The sequence below is a fragment of the Arachis ipaensis genome, chromosome B04 (assembly GCF_000816755.2).
Source record: "Arachis ipaensis cultivar K30076 chromosome B04, Araip1.1, whole genome shotgun sequence".
In the NCBI taxonomy this organism is placed as follows: domain Eukaryota; kingdom Viridiplantae; phylum Streptophyta; class Magnoliopsida; order Fabales; family Fabaceae; genus Arachis; species Arachis ipaensis.
Genome location: NC_029788.2, coordinates 129476427 through 129495223, shown reverse-complemented (window position 1 = coordinate 129495223; position 18797 = coordinate 129476427). Strand labels below are relative to the sequence as shown.

At 32.0% G+C, this 18797-nt stretch overlaps 3 protein-coding genes and 1 pseudogene across 3 annotated transcripts; 3 read left to right on the top strand and 1 right to left on the bottom strand.

Moving 5' to 3' along the window:
• LOC107638154 (COBRA-like protein 1) lies at positions 1125-4723 on the bottom strand. Its single transcript, XM_016341323.2, has 6 exons — positions 4414-4723; positions 4082-4161; positions 2893-3358; positions 2649-2802; positions 1525-1757; positions 1125-1393 (listed from the first exon to the last, which is right to left on the bottom strand). Exons 1-6 carry the CDS (start codon positions 4502-4504, stop codon positions 1176-1178), a joined length of 1242 nt encoding a protein of 413 aa, XP_016196809.1. The 5' UTR covers positions 4505-4723; the 3' UTR covers positions 1125-1175.
• Positions 6396-10214, top strand: LOC107635464 (solute carrier family 25 member 44). The gene is made up of 6 exons (XM_016338939.2): positions 6396-6837; positions 7293-7674; positions 7896-8092; positions 9152-9296; positions 9400-9553; positions 9711-10214. The coding sequence occupies exons 1-6, from the start codon at positions 6797-6799 to the stop codon at positions 9734-9736; spliced, it is 945 nt and encodes a 314-aa protein (XP_016194425.1). The 5' UTR covers positions 6396-6796; the 3' UTR covers positions 9737-10214.
• Positions 11562-15099, top strand: LOC107635458 (malonyl-coenzyme:anthocyanin 5-O-glucoside-6'''-O-malonyltransferase-like). The gene is made up of 2 exons (XM_021122086.1): positions 11562-11986; positions 14526-15099. The coding sequence occupies exons 1-2, from the start codon at positions 11935-11937 to the stop codon at positions 14912-14914; spliced, it is 441 nt and encodes a 146-aa protein (XP_020977745.1). The 5' UTR covers positions 11562-11934; the 3' UTR covers positions 14915-15099.
• LOC110271629 lies at positions 15452-17500 on the top strand (annotated as a pseudogene).

Here is an 18797-nt window from a genome sequence, read left to right as displayed (position 1 = left end):
ATATTAATTATTTTTACTAATCTCATATTTATTATTTTTATACATGTTTAATAAATAAAAAAATTAATAAATACCTAAGAACTTATTAATAACCAACAAAAATAATGATAATCTGGAAAATGGTACAATTATATGGAGAGTGGAGAGTGGAGAGACTCTCAACAATTGTTCATAAACAAATAAGAAGTAGAGAGTGGTTAAGAAATTTTGATTAGGCGTGGCAATAAATGAGTTTACTATCACTAGCTCATAGTGTTCAATGAAAATGCATAAACATTGGATTCACTATGCATATATATATAGAGAGAGAGAGCGAGAAAGAGACATCAAAGAGTTCATTATACAACAACTTGGACAGACATCCATATCCATTATTTAGGGATATAAATGTTTGTGTTGTCATAAACTTAACTTGTCTTGTATGTTGGGCTGTGTTAGTGTGTTAGAAATATCAAAAATGTCATTTGTAAATTAAAATTAGCTACTAAAATTAGCTATTAATGTATTTGTATATAAATATGTGTGGTTTAATTTGTTTTTAATGTATATTTATATTATAATATATATTTTATACTAACTACTAATTTTAATATCTGATTTTAGTGTACACTTAGTATAGTCGTAGAAATATAGAGAGACATGAATGGGAGTGCCAGCATTGAGACTTGTGTGTGTCTCTAAGCTCTCACATGGGGGCTACCTCTTTGAAATATAATTCTCACATATACATACACTACTCTTCAAAGATGTTTATATATTATGGTGAATGCTATGGTGCCTATCACTTTGTATTTAAATTATTAAAAAAGGTAAATAAATAATATTTAATAAATTTTATATAATTTATTTTTTATTTTAAATATTTTATTTTTTATTTTAAAAGAAAAGTTAGACAATTTAGGCACCATAATAAAAGTACCATAGAACTCACCATATATTAAATACAACTTAATGCTGAAAATGCATCATCTATCATTCATAATTAACAGAACATGTTTGTAGGGAATGTATCTTTACATATAAAATGATATATATAAATCTTATCTTTTATGCATAGATTTAAGAGAGTCTAGCTAATTGATAGTAAAAATCAACCATATTATATGTAACTTTTTGCAAAACAATAATAAAGTGTTTAATTTGTGTCAATTAATAAGTAATGTTGTATCACAAGTTCAAGCATAATTAGGCAACCATGGATAAGCATCAGGTGGTGGCATTACACACTGGTCACCATTAAAATAGATCCTTAGAGGGAAACCCCAATCTTTCTTCAAACTCAAACTTGAGTTATTATCCTTTCTAAATAGTACCTCAAATTCTACATTACCAGCTTCAATGAGAACATTATTGTAGAACTTAATTCCCCAAACCATAGCCAGATGAATACCATCTGTTTAAAACAATAATTAAACACAATTAAATTAAACGACAAACAAATAAATAGTTATAAATATTTTTATCACATGCATTTAACATGTTGTAGGATTTAAATGCAATAAGGATCTTACTTAGGTTACTTACCTAGAGGAGTAAATAACTTGTACTTTAATCCGAAAACTTGAGTGAGATTATTGTTGAAATTAGGGTGTTGAATAACCATGTTCCAATCTGAATAATTCATCCTATAATTGAGATTGGAAATAGTAACATTCACACGCCAGTAGTTCTTGTTATTAAGATTAAGGTGCCAGTGGACACTGATTGGACACATATGATTACTACATTCAACTGAAGGATTCTTTCCGGTATCTGTTCTGTAATGTACAAACAAAACAGAAATACAATTCAGAATTAGACCAGATATTCAATTAGAGTAAAGTATCGTTTTTATCCCCAACGTTTGGGTAAGTTCTATTTGTATCCCTAACGTTTAAATCGCCCTATTTGTATTCTTAACGTTTATAAAAGTGATTCAATGTTATCCTATTATCAATTATAATAACAAATCAGATTATATTTTTCAATTATTTTCACTTGGATGTATTCATTCTCAATTAGGTCTCACTTGGATGTGTTGATGTGTTCGATTTTAATATTATACCCACTATTTGTGTTTAGATTTAGTTATGTCCCTAGAAAAGTGAATTATGTAAATGTTGTAGGAATTAGTTTCAACATTTGATGAGCTATTTTTCGGAGTAGATTATTGATTCTATCCCAGACATTTGTATTCTAACTTCAAGAAGAGATTTTTAAAACTCAAACTAAAGCGCTCGTGATGTTTAATTGACGGCAGGATAACATTGAATCACTTTTACAAATATTAGGGATACAAATAGGACGATTTAAACGTTAGGGGCGCAAATAAAATTTACTCCAAACGTTGGAAACAAAAATGATACTTTACTCATTCAATTATTTGGTATAATAAATTATAAACATATTTTTTTATTTATTAAAATGACCTATATAAAACAGTATGTTTTTAGTTTAGGACTAACTTGTGACTTATGTAATAAATCAACTAAATCAGCCATCAAACTAGTCATTATGTATTTACACATTTTGAATATGTATATTATATTCTAAGATGTATTGACTATTTGGTGACTAATTTGTAATATATATGTAGCTTAATAATTGTTGAACATTATATACTTTAGGAAGTTATATAAAATCTTAGTTCCTAGAAGGAAATCACTTACTTGACACAGGTTGAGTTGCTGTGCTTGCAGGCACATGAACATGTTGGGCAAGGCACTGTAGTATCATTATAAAACGTTGAGAGGGAGACACAGCAAGTGGGAGTAGATTCTTGAGCTAGAAAATGTGAATACGTGCATGTCACATTCCATGTCACTGCATTTACTCAGAGTAACACACATTAAGGTCAAAGGGAAAAATCATAAACAATGAAAGATTGATGATCTAGGTAATTAGATGTCTTACTTATTGCTTGGGTGACTCTCCTTTTGTCTGGTGAAATAAACATCGTTGGTCTAACAATCTTGGCCGGGCCGCAAGTATAACCCAAACCGGGTGCATAGAAGGTGAAGTTCCTTGGTACTTGGACGGTTCGGTTGGTGGTTCCAGCATGACCAACAGTGAGTTGAAATGATGCAACCGAATTGGTTGGATCCTGAGTCCATGAAGTAAGCACTCCACCTTTGCAACAATTTGGAACTTTTTGGTTGTAAGGTGTGTTGGGAAGTAAATCCACAACTGTTGGATTCTTTTTACAAGAATGTGGGAGGCTTATTCCCTTAAATAACCTTGAACAGTTTCCTTGTTCAGTGGTCATGGCTCCCTTGATGTTCCATATAACCTCTTTGCCGGCCCGCCATGCCCATGTTAATGACCAGCCAGGTGCAGAGATATGGCGATATTGTTGGAAGTTGTTTATTGTAACAACAGCCTGTTCTTATATTCAGTAAGAACTAGTTATATAAGGTTTTTATAGTATTTTATAACAGTAGTGCTAAGGCCAGTATATTTTGTAATTTGTAATCATCAATTAATCATTATTAATAATTTTAATGGTGTGAGATTACATTTAATGGTATAGAATTATACACTTTTTTTTATGGTTAAATGCCGACTAAATTTTAATAAAAGTACTGACTCGAGACTTTCTCATTTTATAATGTGCAACAAATATTTAGTTTGTTTCACATAATATTACGAGATTTTCTTGGAAAAACTCTGTTTTCATGAAGTTGTCATCAAAGTGACAAAGAATAAGCAGAACAAAAACACTAATGTCATAGTTTAATAACACTTTAGATTTGTATACATTTTTTTCTACAGTATTTCTCAATTTGGTAAGTTAATGACTAATTCGCCATATATCAAAATTTCATTTAAAGATCTGTTACTGCTAATAATTGTTGCATACATAAAGCATATTCGAATTTCCAATACTTATTTAAGTAGATAAGTAAGTTAATCATTCCACCCATCTAAATCAATTATTCAACTTTACGAGATAGTCATAGGTAATTACTAAAATTCAAATATTCTATTACGTTTATAGTATCATAGAGTTGTTGAAATTTAAAAAATAAATTAAAATAAGGTGCTCTGTGCTTACGCAATTTGATTATGAATAGGTGAAGGAATTGTAAAAAACTTTACTTACAACATAACCATCAGGTGTCCATCTAATAACATCCCATTTGATTGTGATATTTCCATTTGGGTCAAGTGCATCATAAGCTTCTGAAATATGCAACAGCTAATTAAGTTATTATTAAAGTAAAAGAAAGGAGAAACAAAACAAAAACTATATTACTAACTACATATATTACTCATCTTTGCATATTTACTATATATTCCTATAGAATAGAATGATTCCATGGACAAATTCAACAGTTGGTGCCTAAGATCCACGCACTAATTAAGAAAGGATCGAAGTCCAAACATGTGATGATGAGAATAGTGAAATAAAGCAGCAATATCATTATCATATACCTGATGAAGAGAAGGAAAGTAGGAATAAGAACACAAAGCAATAGCAAGTATGAAGTGCTTTGTGCTCTATCAAAGAGAACCGCATCATCATAATCAATGTGTTGTTTACTTGGAACAAAATAACATACCAGTTGCTGCCAATGATAATGTTTATAAGCAAAGGAAAGTGATGATATCTCTTGAACTCATCACTATGAGTTGGATTTTCATTTTTCTTTATTCACCATTTTTCAAAATTCTTTACTTAAAATCGCTGGTCAACTCGTTCTATTCAGAGTGTTCAAAATATTCATTAGGATTGTTTAGTACAGCACAAGTTAGTTGACTTTTTCCCACTACGTAGAACTAGCTAGGACGCTAGAAATAAAAGTCCATAATGCGAAGAAGTCGGAGTTGTTTAATAATCTTGCCTACCCTACATAACTAAGAATAAGAGGGAATAAAAGAAAAAAAAAATGAAAACCCCGGTACAGTAGATGTCTTTAAGTGAAATTGATAGTCTAAAATCATTAAATATCAATTTAATCAAATCTATCAAATTATCTAATAATTTTTAATTATTAACTTCATATGAAGTTAACTATACGTAATCGTAAGTCATAAAAAAAAATGTTAAAGTCAAAAAGCCAATGACATATGAGTTATATATATGTATGTAATGTATTAGATAAATTCTATGGTATTTATAAGAGTTAAATCTCAATTTTGCCTCTGAAATTTGGCTTAATACTTAAAATGACCCCATAATTTCGTTGGCCTCAATTAGAACCCTAAGTTTACAATTGTGGCTCCAGATTGTCCCTGCGATCATCTCCGTCACCGGAATGCTGATCTAGCGCAATTGCATGACATGGTGGACACTACTTAAACGAAGGTGTATTAGTTTCGCGCGCAAATCCTTTGGAAACCACGTAATGTAAGGGTTTTCTCGATATTTGGCAACTTATGATCGTGGTAGTGGAAAGAAAGAGAGTTTTAACCCACAAAAAACTGAAACGACGTGGTTTCCAAAAGGTTTGGGCGCGAAACCAATGCGCCGTCGTTTAAGTAGTGTCCACCGTGTCATGCAATTGCATCAAATCAATATTCTGGTGACGAAGATGATCGCAGGGGCAAGTTGGAGCCACAATTACAAATTTGGGGGTTCTAATTGAGGCCAACGAAATTATGGGAGTCATTCTGAGCATCGGGCTAAATTTCAGGGGTCAAATTGAGATTTAACTCCAAAAAAGCTTATATTTTAGCCATGATCTTAGTTTGACAAAAAGACGAAACTACTATATGGGTATTTGGATTAATGTTTGAAAACTAATGTTAATATAAGTATGCTTTTATAAGATTAACTAGCATAATTGCCCGTGCCAAGCACGAAAATGTTGAATCATAATAACTATAGCTATATTATTTATTAAGGATATTATATACAATACAAAAATATTGTTTTACATACACAATAGATCTTAATTTTTTATAAGATTTTTTCATCATGGATCAATTGGGATAAAAAGTTTAAGAACATTCATTTAATCAGTTTTTATCATTGAAAAAAGACACATAAGTCTTATTGTTGACTAAATAAAAAGACTTTATGTCTCAATAAAAAAATTATTTGTTTCGTTTTTTCAATAGTAAAAACTTTATAATTATTTAATTTTAATTTAAGACTTATTTGTTCATGCAAAAAATAGTTAATATATAAAATATTTGCATAATATTTGTTACACCTGTAATATGCGAATGTAAAATGATGTAAACTCAAAATTAACTCTATAAAAAGTTGACTTCAACTGGAATAAAACGAAAAAAGGTTGACTTAAACATTTCCATGTATGAGATAAATTAGCAAAGTAAATATGGAGAGAAAAACAAGGGAAAAAAAAAAGAAGAAAAAGAGTTGAGCTGAAAAGGAAAATGGAGGAATGAGCGAATGAGGATGCAAATGAGGAAATGCAGGGTGATGTTAAACATCCATCTCCAGCAACAGATTAGAAAAAAGGTGCGAACGAAAGAGGAAGATTCTGCATCTTAGAAAAGAAAATATAGAATAGAAAATTAGAAATAGAATAGAGTAAAAAATAGTCAAAGTTAAAAAGCATGGAAAACATTGTCTTTGAACATTTTCGAAGGCGTGCTGCCTTCTCCCACAAAACCGCGTATGCCGTATGCGCAGCCTTTTCCCTTTACCATTCTTCCACCAAACATTAACATTAACATCCACAACCTTAAACCTTAATCACCCAATTCCAGCAGATTTCAGATGTCTTGTTCTTGCAAAATTGTTGTTCTTACCATTTAGGATAATTTGCCTTTTGATCTTTTGATCTTTTGTTCTTCATTTTTGTTCTGATTTTTCTGAGAATATTGGATCCTTCATTCCCTTCAAATGGCTCAATCATTTGGTCAAACTGAAATCAACTGGGACAAGTATGCTCCTTTTTTCCCTTCCTTTTTCCATGTTCTGCTTTACAACTTAATTTTTAATTATTAATGGAATTTGAATGTTGATATGATATTGGTTGTTGCATTTTCGCATACCCATTACTCGAAAGTTTTTATCTTTACCTTTGCTATCAATTGGGGGTGGGAGAAATCATAGATTCTGATTTGCTAGCTTGTAACGGTGAGAATCAAGCGAAATCCGTTCAAGGGGAACTGCAATTTTTTTTGCTTTGAGGGAAAAAAAAAAGAATGTAAATTTATCAACTTGATTGGATATTTGTATATTGGAGCTGTTGAAGATTGAAGATTTAATATTGAGGCATCTTTCCCTTGATTTGGTTTTGTGCTTTATCTATCTCATGAATGTTGTTTTGGCTCTTTTAGCTGAACCTTGCATGTGCTAGCTCTGTATCCTAATCAAAGTTCACTCAATTCTGCAGGCTAGATAAAACTAAGTTCTATGTCATAGGAGCTGGCCTCTTTACCGGTGTTACGGTAGCACTCTACCCGGTTTCTGTTGTCAAAACAAGGCTGCAGGTTGCTACAAGGAATACTGTAGAGAGAAGTGCTTTCTCTGTTGCAAAAGGATTGATCAAAACCAATGGCATCCCTGGTTTGTATAGAGGGTTTGGCACGGTTATCACTGGTGCAATCCCTGCCAGGATCATATTCCTAACTGCTCTGGAAACCACAAAGTCGGCTTCCTTCAGAATGCTCGAACCGTTGAAGCTATCTGAAACTACCCAGGCTGCCATAGCAAATGGAATTGCAGGCATGACATCGTCACTTGTAGCCCAATCTGTATTTGTTCCCATGGACGTGGTATGAGAATCTAATTCATTTGCAATGTGCTCCAGAACCAAATCACTAACTAACAACCAGATATACAATTGATATGAGTTTGGTGATATATACAAATACATCTGTCGTTGAACAGCAGAACAAGTTATTTTAGACAGCTCAACAGTCTTTTATGCTTTTCTATTCTTTTTCTTTTTTATGAAAATATGAAATTATAGTATCTAATCTTGAAAGATATTCAGGTTTGCCAAAAGTTGATGGTGCAAGGATACGCAGGCCATTCCCAGTATAGCGGGGGTTTGGATGTTGTTCGTAAGGTTTTAAAGACCGATGGTATCCGAGGATTATATCGAGGTTTTGGTCTATCTGCTATTACTTATTCTCCTTCAAGTGCTGTATGGTGGGCAAGTTATGGTACAAGCCAACGCCTAATGTGGAAGTAAGACATAATAATTCCTTCTCCAATTGTTTTTATTTAGTATTTATTGTCAAATGGTAAGAAATTCAATTTATTCCCTCTCCAATTGTTCACTAATAGAAGGACCCTTCTATTTGTTTGCCAAGATTTGATAATAGGGAGGAGTTACACTCCTATTTACCGATGATCTTATTTAGACTTGTATTTAATATTTAATGGAATTTGCTACTGAATCTTTTATTTTTTTTTTAAAGGGTTAGACAATTTTGGTGTTACTTTCCATGTCAATGAACTTAATTGGTGTCAACTTTCTTTATTCTGTATAGATTCATAGATTGAATCCTGCATGTTTTCCTTTAAAAGTTGGGTCAATACTTAGATATATAATTATTCATATGGCTCAACCTAATAGTTTAAGTATTGGGATAAGTGCTTTTATGATAAAGCTTCTATGACTAAAAGTTTATAGTTTAATTCTTCTTAAGCATAGGGTGAAAAAAAATATCCTATGCAAAGTTCACATATCAAGTCCAAAAGAGGCTTTTGCATTAGGGGCTATATAACCATTCATGTACTTCTAATAGCTTAAGCTTTTAGGATAAGTGATTTCATGTCAGTTTTGTCTTTGATTCCTTGATTGGTATGTTCTATATATCTTCCATCTTATTAGAGTAACAAACATTTGAAAAACATGGATAAACTGAAAAACCACTAGCATTGTGCGTTGCTCAAATATGATAGAAACTCTTGAAGTTTGATCTTTTAGCTTTTTAGATCATTGATGAATTCAGTCTCAAGGGATTGAACTTTATCATGCTGCAACTGCATCTGTGTGCAGGCAGTACCTTGTGTTAATACGGGAATGCTAGAATTTCCTATTGGCCAAGAGAATCGAAGAGTCTCTGAAATGGATAACCCAATTTTGCAGTTATTTTATGAGGGATTTATTCTTTCAACTTTTTAGGATTGATGAATTTTATATAGGTAATAGGGTAATGAACTTCTAGTACATTTGCATACCGATATTTTGATGTCTACACTATTATTAAACGACTAATTAGCACATGGCTGCATGGACAGATTCTTGGGACATGATAGCCCATCCGACGAAAACCCGCCTAGCGTGCAAAAGATTATGTTAGTTCAGGGTACTGGAGGGATGATTGCTGGTGCCACTGCATCCTGCATTACAACCCCATTGGATACTATCAAGACACGATTACAGGTTTGTTATACAATTGAGTTTTAATGTGGAAATGTTAGGTCTTAGGGGTGTGGAAAATTTAAGATATTTCCTTATTCATTTTTTTTATCTGCATGCACTGCAGGTGATGGGACATGAACATAGAAGCTCGATAAAACAAGTCGCGAAAGATTTAATCAACGAAGATGGTTGGAAAGGCTTTTATAGAGGGTTTGGTCCGAGATTATTTAGCATGTCGATGTGGGGTACTTCGATGATATTGACATACGAGTACCTAAGTAAGAAATCCTATCCCTTCCTGTGATTACATTCTCTTTATGTATTGTATCTGCACTTGAATATAAGTTCATCATTTTGTTAGTGTCTTATAGTCTAGTGTATGCAAATATTGGAATAACTACTTATCTCAATTTCAATTCTTTTTTCTTTGATCAGAGCGTGTGTGTACTAAAGATGAATAAAGGCATTTTAGTCTGCAAGCTTTGTCTTCTGTTTTGTAACTAGCCATGAATAATTGACAAGCACAGATTGGATTATAAACCTACACCTTCAGCACTGGAGTTGCTGTTCTACATTTATCATCAGCAGCTTTGGAAGATTAACCTTTTTTGCATTTAAGCTATATATACTAAGTACTAACAGTGACAGAGTGAAAAAATTACTGCTGGATTTGTTGCAGCTAGAGATGTAATAAGTTCATTCTTTTATATGACTAAATTGTATTCATGTATTCATTTTTGGCTGTGCCTTGTATAATGTATATTTATTATATGGAAGGAAATCAGAAATAGATTGTAATGAAATATGAATAATCAATTAGAAACTCTTAAATCTGTGTGTGCAACTATGGATGTGTTGCATACATTAGAAACAGTTTTATGCACAACCATGCATATATTATTATATATGAATAACATTTGTTTTTCCCCTTTAATAATATCACTGGTTGTCATGTCTAATTGTCTAGCTTATTATCTAAGCGAATATGATTCACTGTCCTACAAATTTTACATGCGATGCTGCATTTCCTGTATCCATCTAATGCATCATTTATTAGGTCATTTGTCAGTGACGGATTTAGAAAATTTTAGAAAATTTTGATAGTGGGAACAAAATATATATATATTATATATTCGTATATAAATATATGTATTGTTTAATTTATTTTTAATGTGTATTTTTTATTTCAATATATATACACAGGTAGTTATTTTCGATGTAAATATAACATGATTAGTTTTTATAATATCTAATTTTACAAATTAAAACACTAAAATAATTATTTATAAATAGGGTAAAGTACATTTTTTGTTATTAAAGTTTGACAAAAGTTTTAAAAATATTCCTAAATTATATTTTGTTTCAATTTTGTCCCAAAAATTTTCGATTTGCATCAAATATACCCCTAACAGCTAATTTTTCAAAAAAGTTAAGATCGATTCAACAACAATTTCATAAAAACAATTCCTCAACACAAGCAAATCAAACATAATTTTCATGCATTATTGTTATATTGGTCTTAAATTTTTTGAAAATTTAGCCTCCAAGGGTATATTTGATACAAATCGAAAACTTTTGGGACAAAATTGAAACAAATTAAAACTTAGGGGTATTTTTAAAACTTTTGCCAAACTTCGGAGACAAAAAATATAGTTTACCCTTATAAATATCTTTCTTTTTATATAGGATAATACTACATATTCATATTTTTTTGTTAACCAAGTCCAATCAAATTTGTCTAAGACAACAAAAATCAATTATGACTAATATTATTTTAAGTTTTATTGTTTAACTTGGTTAAACTTAGTTCATAAAAAGACTTGGATGTGTAGTATTTCTTTTACATATATATAAGTAAATACTTATTTAAAAATTTACTTCTTATACAATTAGAAGTCAATTCTTATTGAAATTCATAGTGATTTTGATTTTTAAGAAAAAACACAAATTTTATTTAAATTGAGAATTGATCATTCTCTAATATAAAATGTTTAAATTGACTATGAAGTACTAAAAATTGAGTAAAAAATTATTGTGGAGTCAAATTTAATAATTTAGTGAGGACAAATAAATATTATTATCATATACTACTCAAAAAAATTTCAAATCGCCTCCACACACATATACATACATCCGTCCCTGATTTCTTGCATAGCTTTTACTCCTAAAATAATTTAATATATCAAACTAGATTATTATCTAACAATTTTTAACTATTAAATTTATATAAAAATAATTACATATTAGTTTTTATCTCCAATAATCTATCCATCAATTTGAATCCCTCTAAAGTCCACACTACTTAAATAATGTGCCTCTGGATTCTAACCTTTAGGCTTTATCTAGTCATGTGTATATGTTGAATAACTTTCATAACAAAACAAAATAAAATGATATTACTAGTTTTGTCATTTGTGCATGGCCCTATGCTACTACATACAATATCATCAACTAGTATTATGTAATAAAAATATTTTATTCTCAACCTAACAATTGGTCAAGTGACTAGAGTAGTTTAATTAATTTTGTTGAAAATGGGAACAAAATCTCTCTTTTTAAGGAGTGTCTCTAATAATCTATCCTCATCTTGTCTAAACGTTCATGCATTTGATTCATCTTTTCCTCTAATTCTCTTTGGCATAAAGTTTCCATTAATTTCATGGCTAACAAGGTGAATTTGATAGAGAAGTGTCAAGTTGGTCCTCCACAAGGTTCGGTTCCTTCTCCAACCTCTATTCCTCTTTCTTCCTTTGATCTTCCATGGCTATTATGTCCTGTATCATGTAAACGCATTTTCTTCTATGAATTTCCTTACCCCAAAACACACTTCTTACAAAAAGTACTTCCAAATCTAAAACAATCACTTTCACTCACTCTCAAACACTTTTTTCCTCTCTCTTCCAACATAGTTTTCCCTCCAAAGCCACAAACCCCTCACATCCTTTACTTAGAAGGTGACACTTTAACTTTTACTGTTGTTGAATCCACAACAACAAATCTCAACAACCTCGTATCTCACACACCAAGAGATGTCACGTGCTTGGACCCTTTTATTCCCATTTTGCCCTCACCACATGTTTTAGAAGATGGCACCTTGTTCATCACTCCTATGGCCATTCAAGTCACTCTCCTTCCAAATTCTGGTTTCACCATATGCATCACTTTTAACCATGTGGTTTCTGATGGAAGATCCTTACATAATTTCATCAAGTTTTGGGCTTCACTTTGTATGTCAAAAAAGGACTTGTCTTCTTTCCCATTTCTTGATAGGGACAAAATTGGAAATTCAAATGAACTTAAGTCTATTTTCTTAGAAGAACTTTGGAACATGCCCTTAAATAGCATAGGTCACATGGACTTTGTTCCTAATAATAATGTTGCTAATGACATGGTGAAACACACCATTGTGTTGAGGCGTGACCAAATTGAAAATTTGAAGAAACTAGTGTCTATTAAGTGTCAAAGCCTTGGTCTAGGGACATTGTTGCATGTGTCCACATTTGTTGTGACATGTTCTTTGATTTGGGTTTCTAATATTAAATTAGAATGTACCCAAATTAGTGATGAATTTCCTAATGAAGATGAAGAATTATACATGATGGTGTTGGCAGATTGTCGTTACTTTAGTGAAATGAAAATTCCCTTAACATACTTTGGAAATTGTTTGGTTAGTGGCTTAGCTACAATGAAAAGGAGCAAGTTAGTGGGGCAAAATGGTCTTTTTGAGGCAGCTATTGCTATTGGAAGTAAAGTTAGAGAATTGCAATGTGATCCCTATAAGGGTGTTGAAACATTGATGTCAATATGTAGGAATGTTGTAAGAATAAGGCAGCGTTTGTTGGCTATTGCAGGTTCACCAAAGCTAGGTGCGTATGAGAGTGATTTTGGATGGGGAAAACCTAAATTGAGTGAAGTAGGTCATGTAAATTCTCCAGGAGTATTCTCCCTCTCTGATTGTAGAGACATAGAAGGTGGAATTGAAGTTGGGATAGCACTTGAAAAGAGTCACATGCACAAATTCAACATCATTTTGAATGAGCTTCTTACAAATCTTGTACTTCATCAAGATTGAAACACCTCTATTTATGTGTTTTTAGAAGAGTTTAGAGATCATTATTCTTGTACACGAACATTTGCTTATGTATTTGAGTTTATCAAACAAGTTGAAAAGTCTATGTGTTATTTTTTATTTTCTCTCTCTCTCTCTCTCCTTATCTCTAATGTTTAATTATATACTTTCTTTTTTTGTCATGCTTTGACTTTGACCAAGAGCTATGAATGCATAAAACTTCTCTCATTCTCTGTAATAGAGTAAAGATACTACCTTCTATTATTATATGGCCATTTCTTGACTTGTTCCTCAAATCAACCACCACAATAATTCTATACCCAAAGTTTCCATAATACCATGGCTAACAAGATGAATAATCATAATGATTATGATCACAAAGTAAAGGTGTTAGAGCAGTTCCAAGTTGGTCCTCCACCAGGTTCTGTTCCTCTTTCAATCTCTATTCCCTCATATTCTCTACTCAGAAGGTGACACTCTTCCTTTCATAGTTGCTGAATCCACAACAACAAATCTAAACAACCTCGTATCTGACACACCAAGAGATGTCACGTGCTTGCACCCTTTTGTTCCCATTTTGCCCTCACCACATGCCTTAGAAGATGGCACCTTGTTGATCCCTCCTATGGCCATTCAAGTAACAATCTTTCCCAACTATGGCTTCACCATATGCATCAACTTCTATCACGTGATTGCAGATGGTAGATCCTTTCATAACTTCATCAAGTTTTGGGCTTCAATTTGAGGGTCTAGAGAGAACTCTATTGCTCTGCCACTGCATGACAGAGACATGATTATTCAAGACCCAAAAGGGCTTAACTCTATTTTCTTAGGAACATTATGGAATTCTCCGAGAAAAAGCACCTTGACTATTGTCCGTGATGTTCCTAGTGACATGGTGCGCCGCTCCTTTGTTCTAAGGAATGATCATGTTGAGAATTTAAAGAAGTTAGTGTCTGCTAATTGCCAAAGCCATGGTTTGGTGGGGACATTACATGTGTCAACGTTTGTTGTGACATGTTCTTTGATTTGGGTTTGTAAGGTAAAATCAGAAGTGATGAATACTCATCCAAATGATGATGAAGATTTATACTTTTATTTTTGGGTTGATTGTCGCTACCTTGCTAAACTGAAAATTCCTTTGACATATTTTGGAAATTGTTTGATTAATGCAAACACAGCTATAAAGAGGAACAAGCTAGTGGGACAAAATGGTATTTTTGAAGCAGCGGTTGCCATTGGAAACAAGATTAGAGAAATGCAATCTGAACCGTATAAGAATGTTGACACATTGATGTCATGTTTTAGTAAATTTGGATCAATGGAGCAGCATGCTGTGGCTATTGCAGGTTCACCAAAGTTTGATGCGTATGAAACTGATTTTGGGTGGGGAAAACCTATGTTAAGTGAGGTGCTTCAAGCAGATTCAAGATTGGTCACCCTTTCTGATTGTAGAGAAAAAGAAGGTGGAATTCAAGTTGGAGTAGCTCTTGGGAGGACTCAAATGCATAAATTCAACTCTATTTTGGAACACCTCCTTGCTGATATTGCAATCAAGGAGGGTGAATAATTAATTTCCTCAAAAGTAATAATTATGAGCTTTGGCTCGTATATATCTCCAGTAGCTACTATATATTTTAATCTCTTTTTGTGGCCATGGTTATTTATTTCAGTAAGTGGAAGAATTATGTTATTGGGATTCAATTGCAATACCAGGTCATGCATGTTCAGAGAATAATTGGTCATTTGGTCTTATATTTTCTATTGTTAAATAAGGTTTTTTTTCTCAGGATTAATTATTCTATCAATTCCTATAATTTTACTGAATTTTTAATTAAATTTTATACTTATTATAAAAACCAACACAGTAATTAAATATTTTTTATATAAGTTTTTATTGTATTTTGATCTTTATGATTCTCTTAAAATGTATATATAATTTTGAAAGAATTTAATTTAACACCTATAATTTTATAACACCTGTAATTACACCATTATTATATCTGATATCATGTATTTATTTAAGTTCTTTATGATGATTGGCCATTTGGCCTAACAATTTGTCCGATTGTAGTGTGAAATTTTGACTTTCACAGTTTCACTAGAGTTGCATTATTATTAAAATATCTGTCATGATAGAGACAAGTCTTTTTGTCTTTCTTGGATTTCTTTTCTATATACTAACCATATCTTGAATCTTGCAGTTGTTCAAAAATAATAAACCACAAAGTCTCCATGGCTAACAAGTTGAATCATGATGACACAGTAGTGAAAATCATAGAGCAATGTCAAGTTGGTCCTCCACCAGGTTCTGTTCCTTCAACCTCTCTTCCACTTACTTTCTTTGATCTTCCATTTTTATGCTGTCCTGTTACATGTACACGCATCTTCTTCTATGAATTCCCTCACACCACAACACACTTCATGCAAACACTGCTTCCAAATCTCAAAAACTCACTTTCACTCACTCTTCAACACTTCTTCCCTTTATCTTCACACATAGTATTCCCTCCAAAGCCACAAGCCCCTCACATCCTCAAGAGATGTTACAAGCATGTACCCTTTTGTTCCTGAGTTACCTCAAACAATTGCCTTACAAGATGGCACCTTGTTGATCCCTCCAATGGCAATTCAAGTCACTGTTTTTCCCAATTCTGGCTTCACCATTTGCATCAACTTCAGCCATGTGGTCACCGATGGAAAAGCCTTCCACAGTTTCATCAAGTTCTGGAGCTCACTTTGTAGGTCTAAAGAGAATAATCTTGTTGCTCTGCCATTGCATGATAGAGACATCATTCAAGACCCAAATGAGCTTAACCCCATTTTCTTAGAATCAGTGTGGAATTCTCCAAGAGAATTCATCATGAACCCTATCTATAATGTCCCTAATGACAGGGTTCGCCACAGGTTTGCGTTGAAGCGTGAACAAGTGGAGATTTTGAAGAGATTGGTTTCTACTAAATACCAAAGCCTATTACATGTATCAACATTTGTTGTGACATGTGCTTTGATTTGGGTTTGTAAGTTAAAATCATCAGAAGATGATATAAAAAGTAGTGGTAATGATGAAGAATTATACCTAAGTTTTTGGGTAGATTGTCGTTACCTTGCTGAATTGAAAATTCCCTTAACATATTTTGGGAATTGTTTGGTTAATGGCGTTGTAGGAATTAAGACCATCTCCAGTAGGGAACTCATCCCAGTTCTTGTTTATGGCCCACCTGTCATAAAAAGTAACTCCACATCAGCTTTTGCGTCATAAACAGTAAATAGGAACTCAAAACATCTCTCTCTTCTCCATTAGGAGGAACTAACTTTAGTTCCTGTTGTGGTCCCACTTAATTAATTAATTAAAATACTTAATATAAAAAATATAATTAAACTAATTTACAAAATTAATTAACATACATATAATAGGTATGTAATATATATTTTAATTTATTTATATATAACATTTTTTAATTCATTTATATGTAACATGCAACAGTTATAATATATATGTATATAATACAATTATCATTTTATGTATATGTTTTAATTTAATTTTATTTATTGACATTCCATGTGTCAAATTTTTGTTGGAGGCTGAGAGTTCCTCTGAGCAGGAACTCTCCTCATCGATCCATGTGAAGGAACTCATTTGAGTTCACACTCCAACAGGCAAAAGTGCCCTTGTGTCAGAGAAGGAACTTGGGATAATTACCATTGAAGTTGCTCTAAGAGAAGCAAGCTAGAGGGGCAAAATGGTATTTTTGAAGCAGCTGTTGCACTTAGAAGCAAGATTAAAGAATTGCAATCTGGTCCTTATGAAAGTGCTGAAACATTGATGTCATTTTTTAGTAAATTTGCAACAATGGGGCATCTCGTATGACGGGAATTGTAGGTTCACCAAAGTTGGATGCATATGAAAGTGATTTTGGGTGGGGAAAACCCAAATTGAGTGAAGTACTTCTTGTAAATTCTCCAGAGTTGGTGTCTTTCTGATTGTAGGGACAAAGAAGGTGGAATTGAAGTTGGTGTAGCATTTGGGAGGGCTCACATGCAAAAATTCAACACTATTTTGGAAGAGATCCTTGCTGATATTGCACTTCATGATCATGAAAAGGTTCAAGTTTTCGGCTAGTTTTAAATAAAATATTTAAGGGTTTTTATTTTAGTCTATCGTTCTTGATGTCTTGCAAGGATTTTACTTTTAATTGAAGTAATGGTATTTGCCATTATAAGATGAGACGACAAACAAAATAAATTACAAGTTTGGTGTAGTGCAAGTCTTTTAAGTCCCTTAAATAAGTTGGTATATATGAATAAAGAGATAGGAGTGGAACCTAATATGTATAATTTTACCAAAAAATTGTGGAAAAGTATTGTGTCTCTACGGATTGAGTTGTTGACGTGGTTTATAATTTTAGAAAGATTGAATCCTAGAGATAGATTATGTAAGTTTAAGATTGTACCAAAAGCAAAATTTTTTTGTGTATTATGTAAGAAAAAATTGGAGACGGTATATCACTTTTTTTTTTTTTCTCGTGTGATTGTATATGGAAAGTGTGGGGATCAATTTTGGTGGAATAGAGTGTGAATTGGGTTTGGCCACCAACCACCAAAAAATGCTTTGAGGTGTGGATAGATAGAAAAATAAAAAAAGATGTGAAGGAAGTGTGGATAGTGTTATTTTTTTCTATAATATGATGCATATGAAGATGTAGAAATAACATTATCTTTAATAATGGAGTGTTGGTATTAGAAACGTTAAAAGAGGAAGACAAGGAAGTTGTAGAATGTACAAATTGATGGTGTCGGTAATTAATGTGTTTATAAGTACAAATATTAAGTTTAAGATGAATAAAAAGACATAAGAAAATGATTTATGATGATTTGCTGTTTAATACTAGATTCTATTTTTTTTTATTTTGTTGTCCTGTTTATACTGCTATTTTTTAGAATTGGGTGGAGATGTAATTATCTAAAAAAATTTCCTTAAATAAGTAATATGATTTAAATTCTATTTTAATTCTTGAATGTGTTATATGACACCACTCTTATTTAAAAATAGAATTCATCAGTCAGCCCTGTTCTACTAGACAACTAGTTAACCCTTTTAACAATGAATATCTTAATTTTACCCAAAACCTAGAAAAAAATGATTTAACCATGTTATGTTTTAAGAATAAGTTTAATGTTTAAACAATTTTATGTATTTAATATATTAAAAAAGTAAAAAATGATTTTTTTTTAATAATTTTTACTAAAATATTTTTTAACAAGACTTTAAAAAAAAAAGAAATTATAATTTTTAATTAAACAGAGATTTTTACATATGAATGCGTCATTTCCCATACTTCATAGTTTATAGGTCGCGTTTGATTTCTAGATCAGAATAAAATATGAGATTGGAATTTGGAACAGAGACTAACGCGATTTATGACAGGAAGATTTACCACTGAAGCGATATA

Bases quoted from the DNA above. Each gene is read 5' to 3' on its own strand.
- LOC107638154 (XM_016341323.2), bottom strand. From the start codon at position 4,504: ATGATGATGCGGTTCTCTTTGATAGAGCACAAAGCACTTCATACTTGC. The intron at 4,162-4,413 runs GTATATGATAAT...TGCATATTTCAG, and splicing joins ACTTTCCTTCTCTTCATCAG to AAGCTTATGATGCACTTGAC. The intron at 2,803-2,892 runs GTAAGACATCTA...GAGTAAATGCAG, and splicing joins GAGAGTCACCCAAGCAATAA to TGACATGGAATGTGACATGC.
- LOC107635458 (XM_021122086.1), top strand. From the start codon at position 11,935: ATGGCTAACAAGGTGAATTTGATAGAGAAGTGTCAAGTTGGTCCTCCA. The intron at 11,987-14,525 runs GTTCGGTTCCTT...ATGCAAACACAG, and splicing joins TCAAGTTGGTCCTCCACAAG to CTATAAAGAGGAACAAGCTA.
- LOC107635464 (XM_016338939.2), top strand. From the start codon at position 6,797: ATGGCTCAATCATTTGGTCAAACTGAAATCAACTGGGACAA. The intron at 9,297-9,399 runs GTTTGTTATACA...CATGCACTGCAG, and splicing joins CTATCAAGACACGATTACAG to GTGATGGGACATGAACATAG. The intron at 9,554-9,710 runs GTAAGAAATCCT...TTCTTTGATCAG, and splicing joins ATTGACATACGAGTACCTAA to AGCGTGTGTGTACTAAAGAT.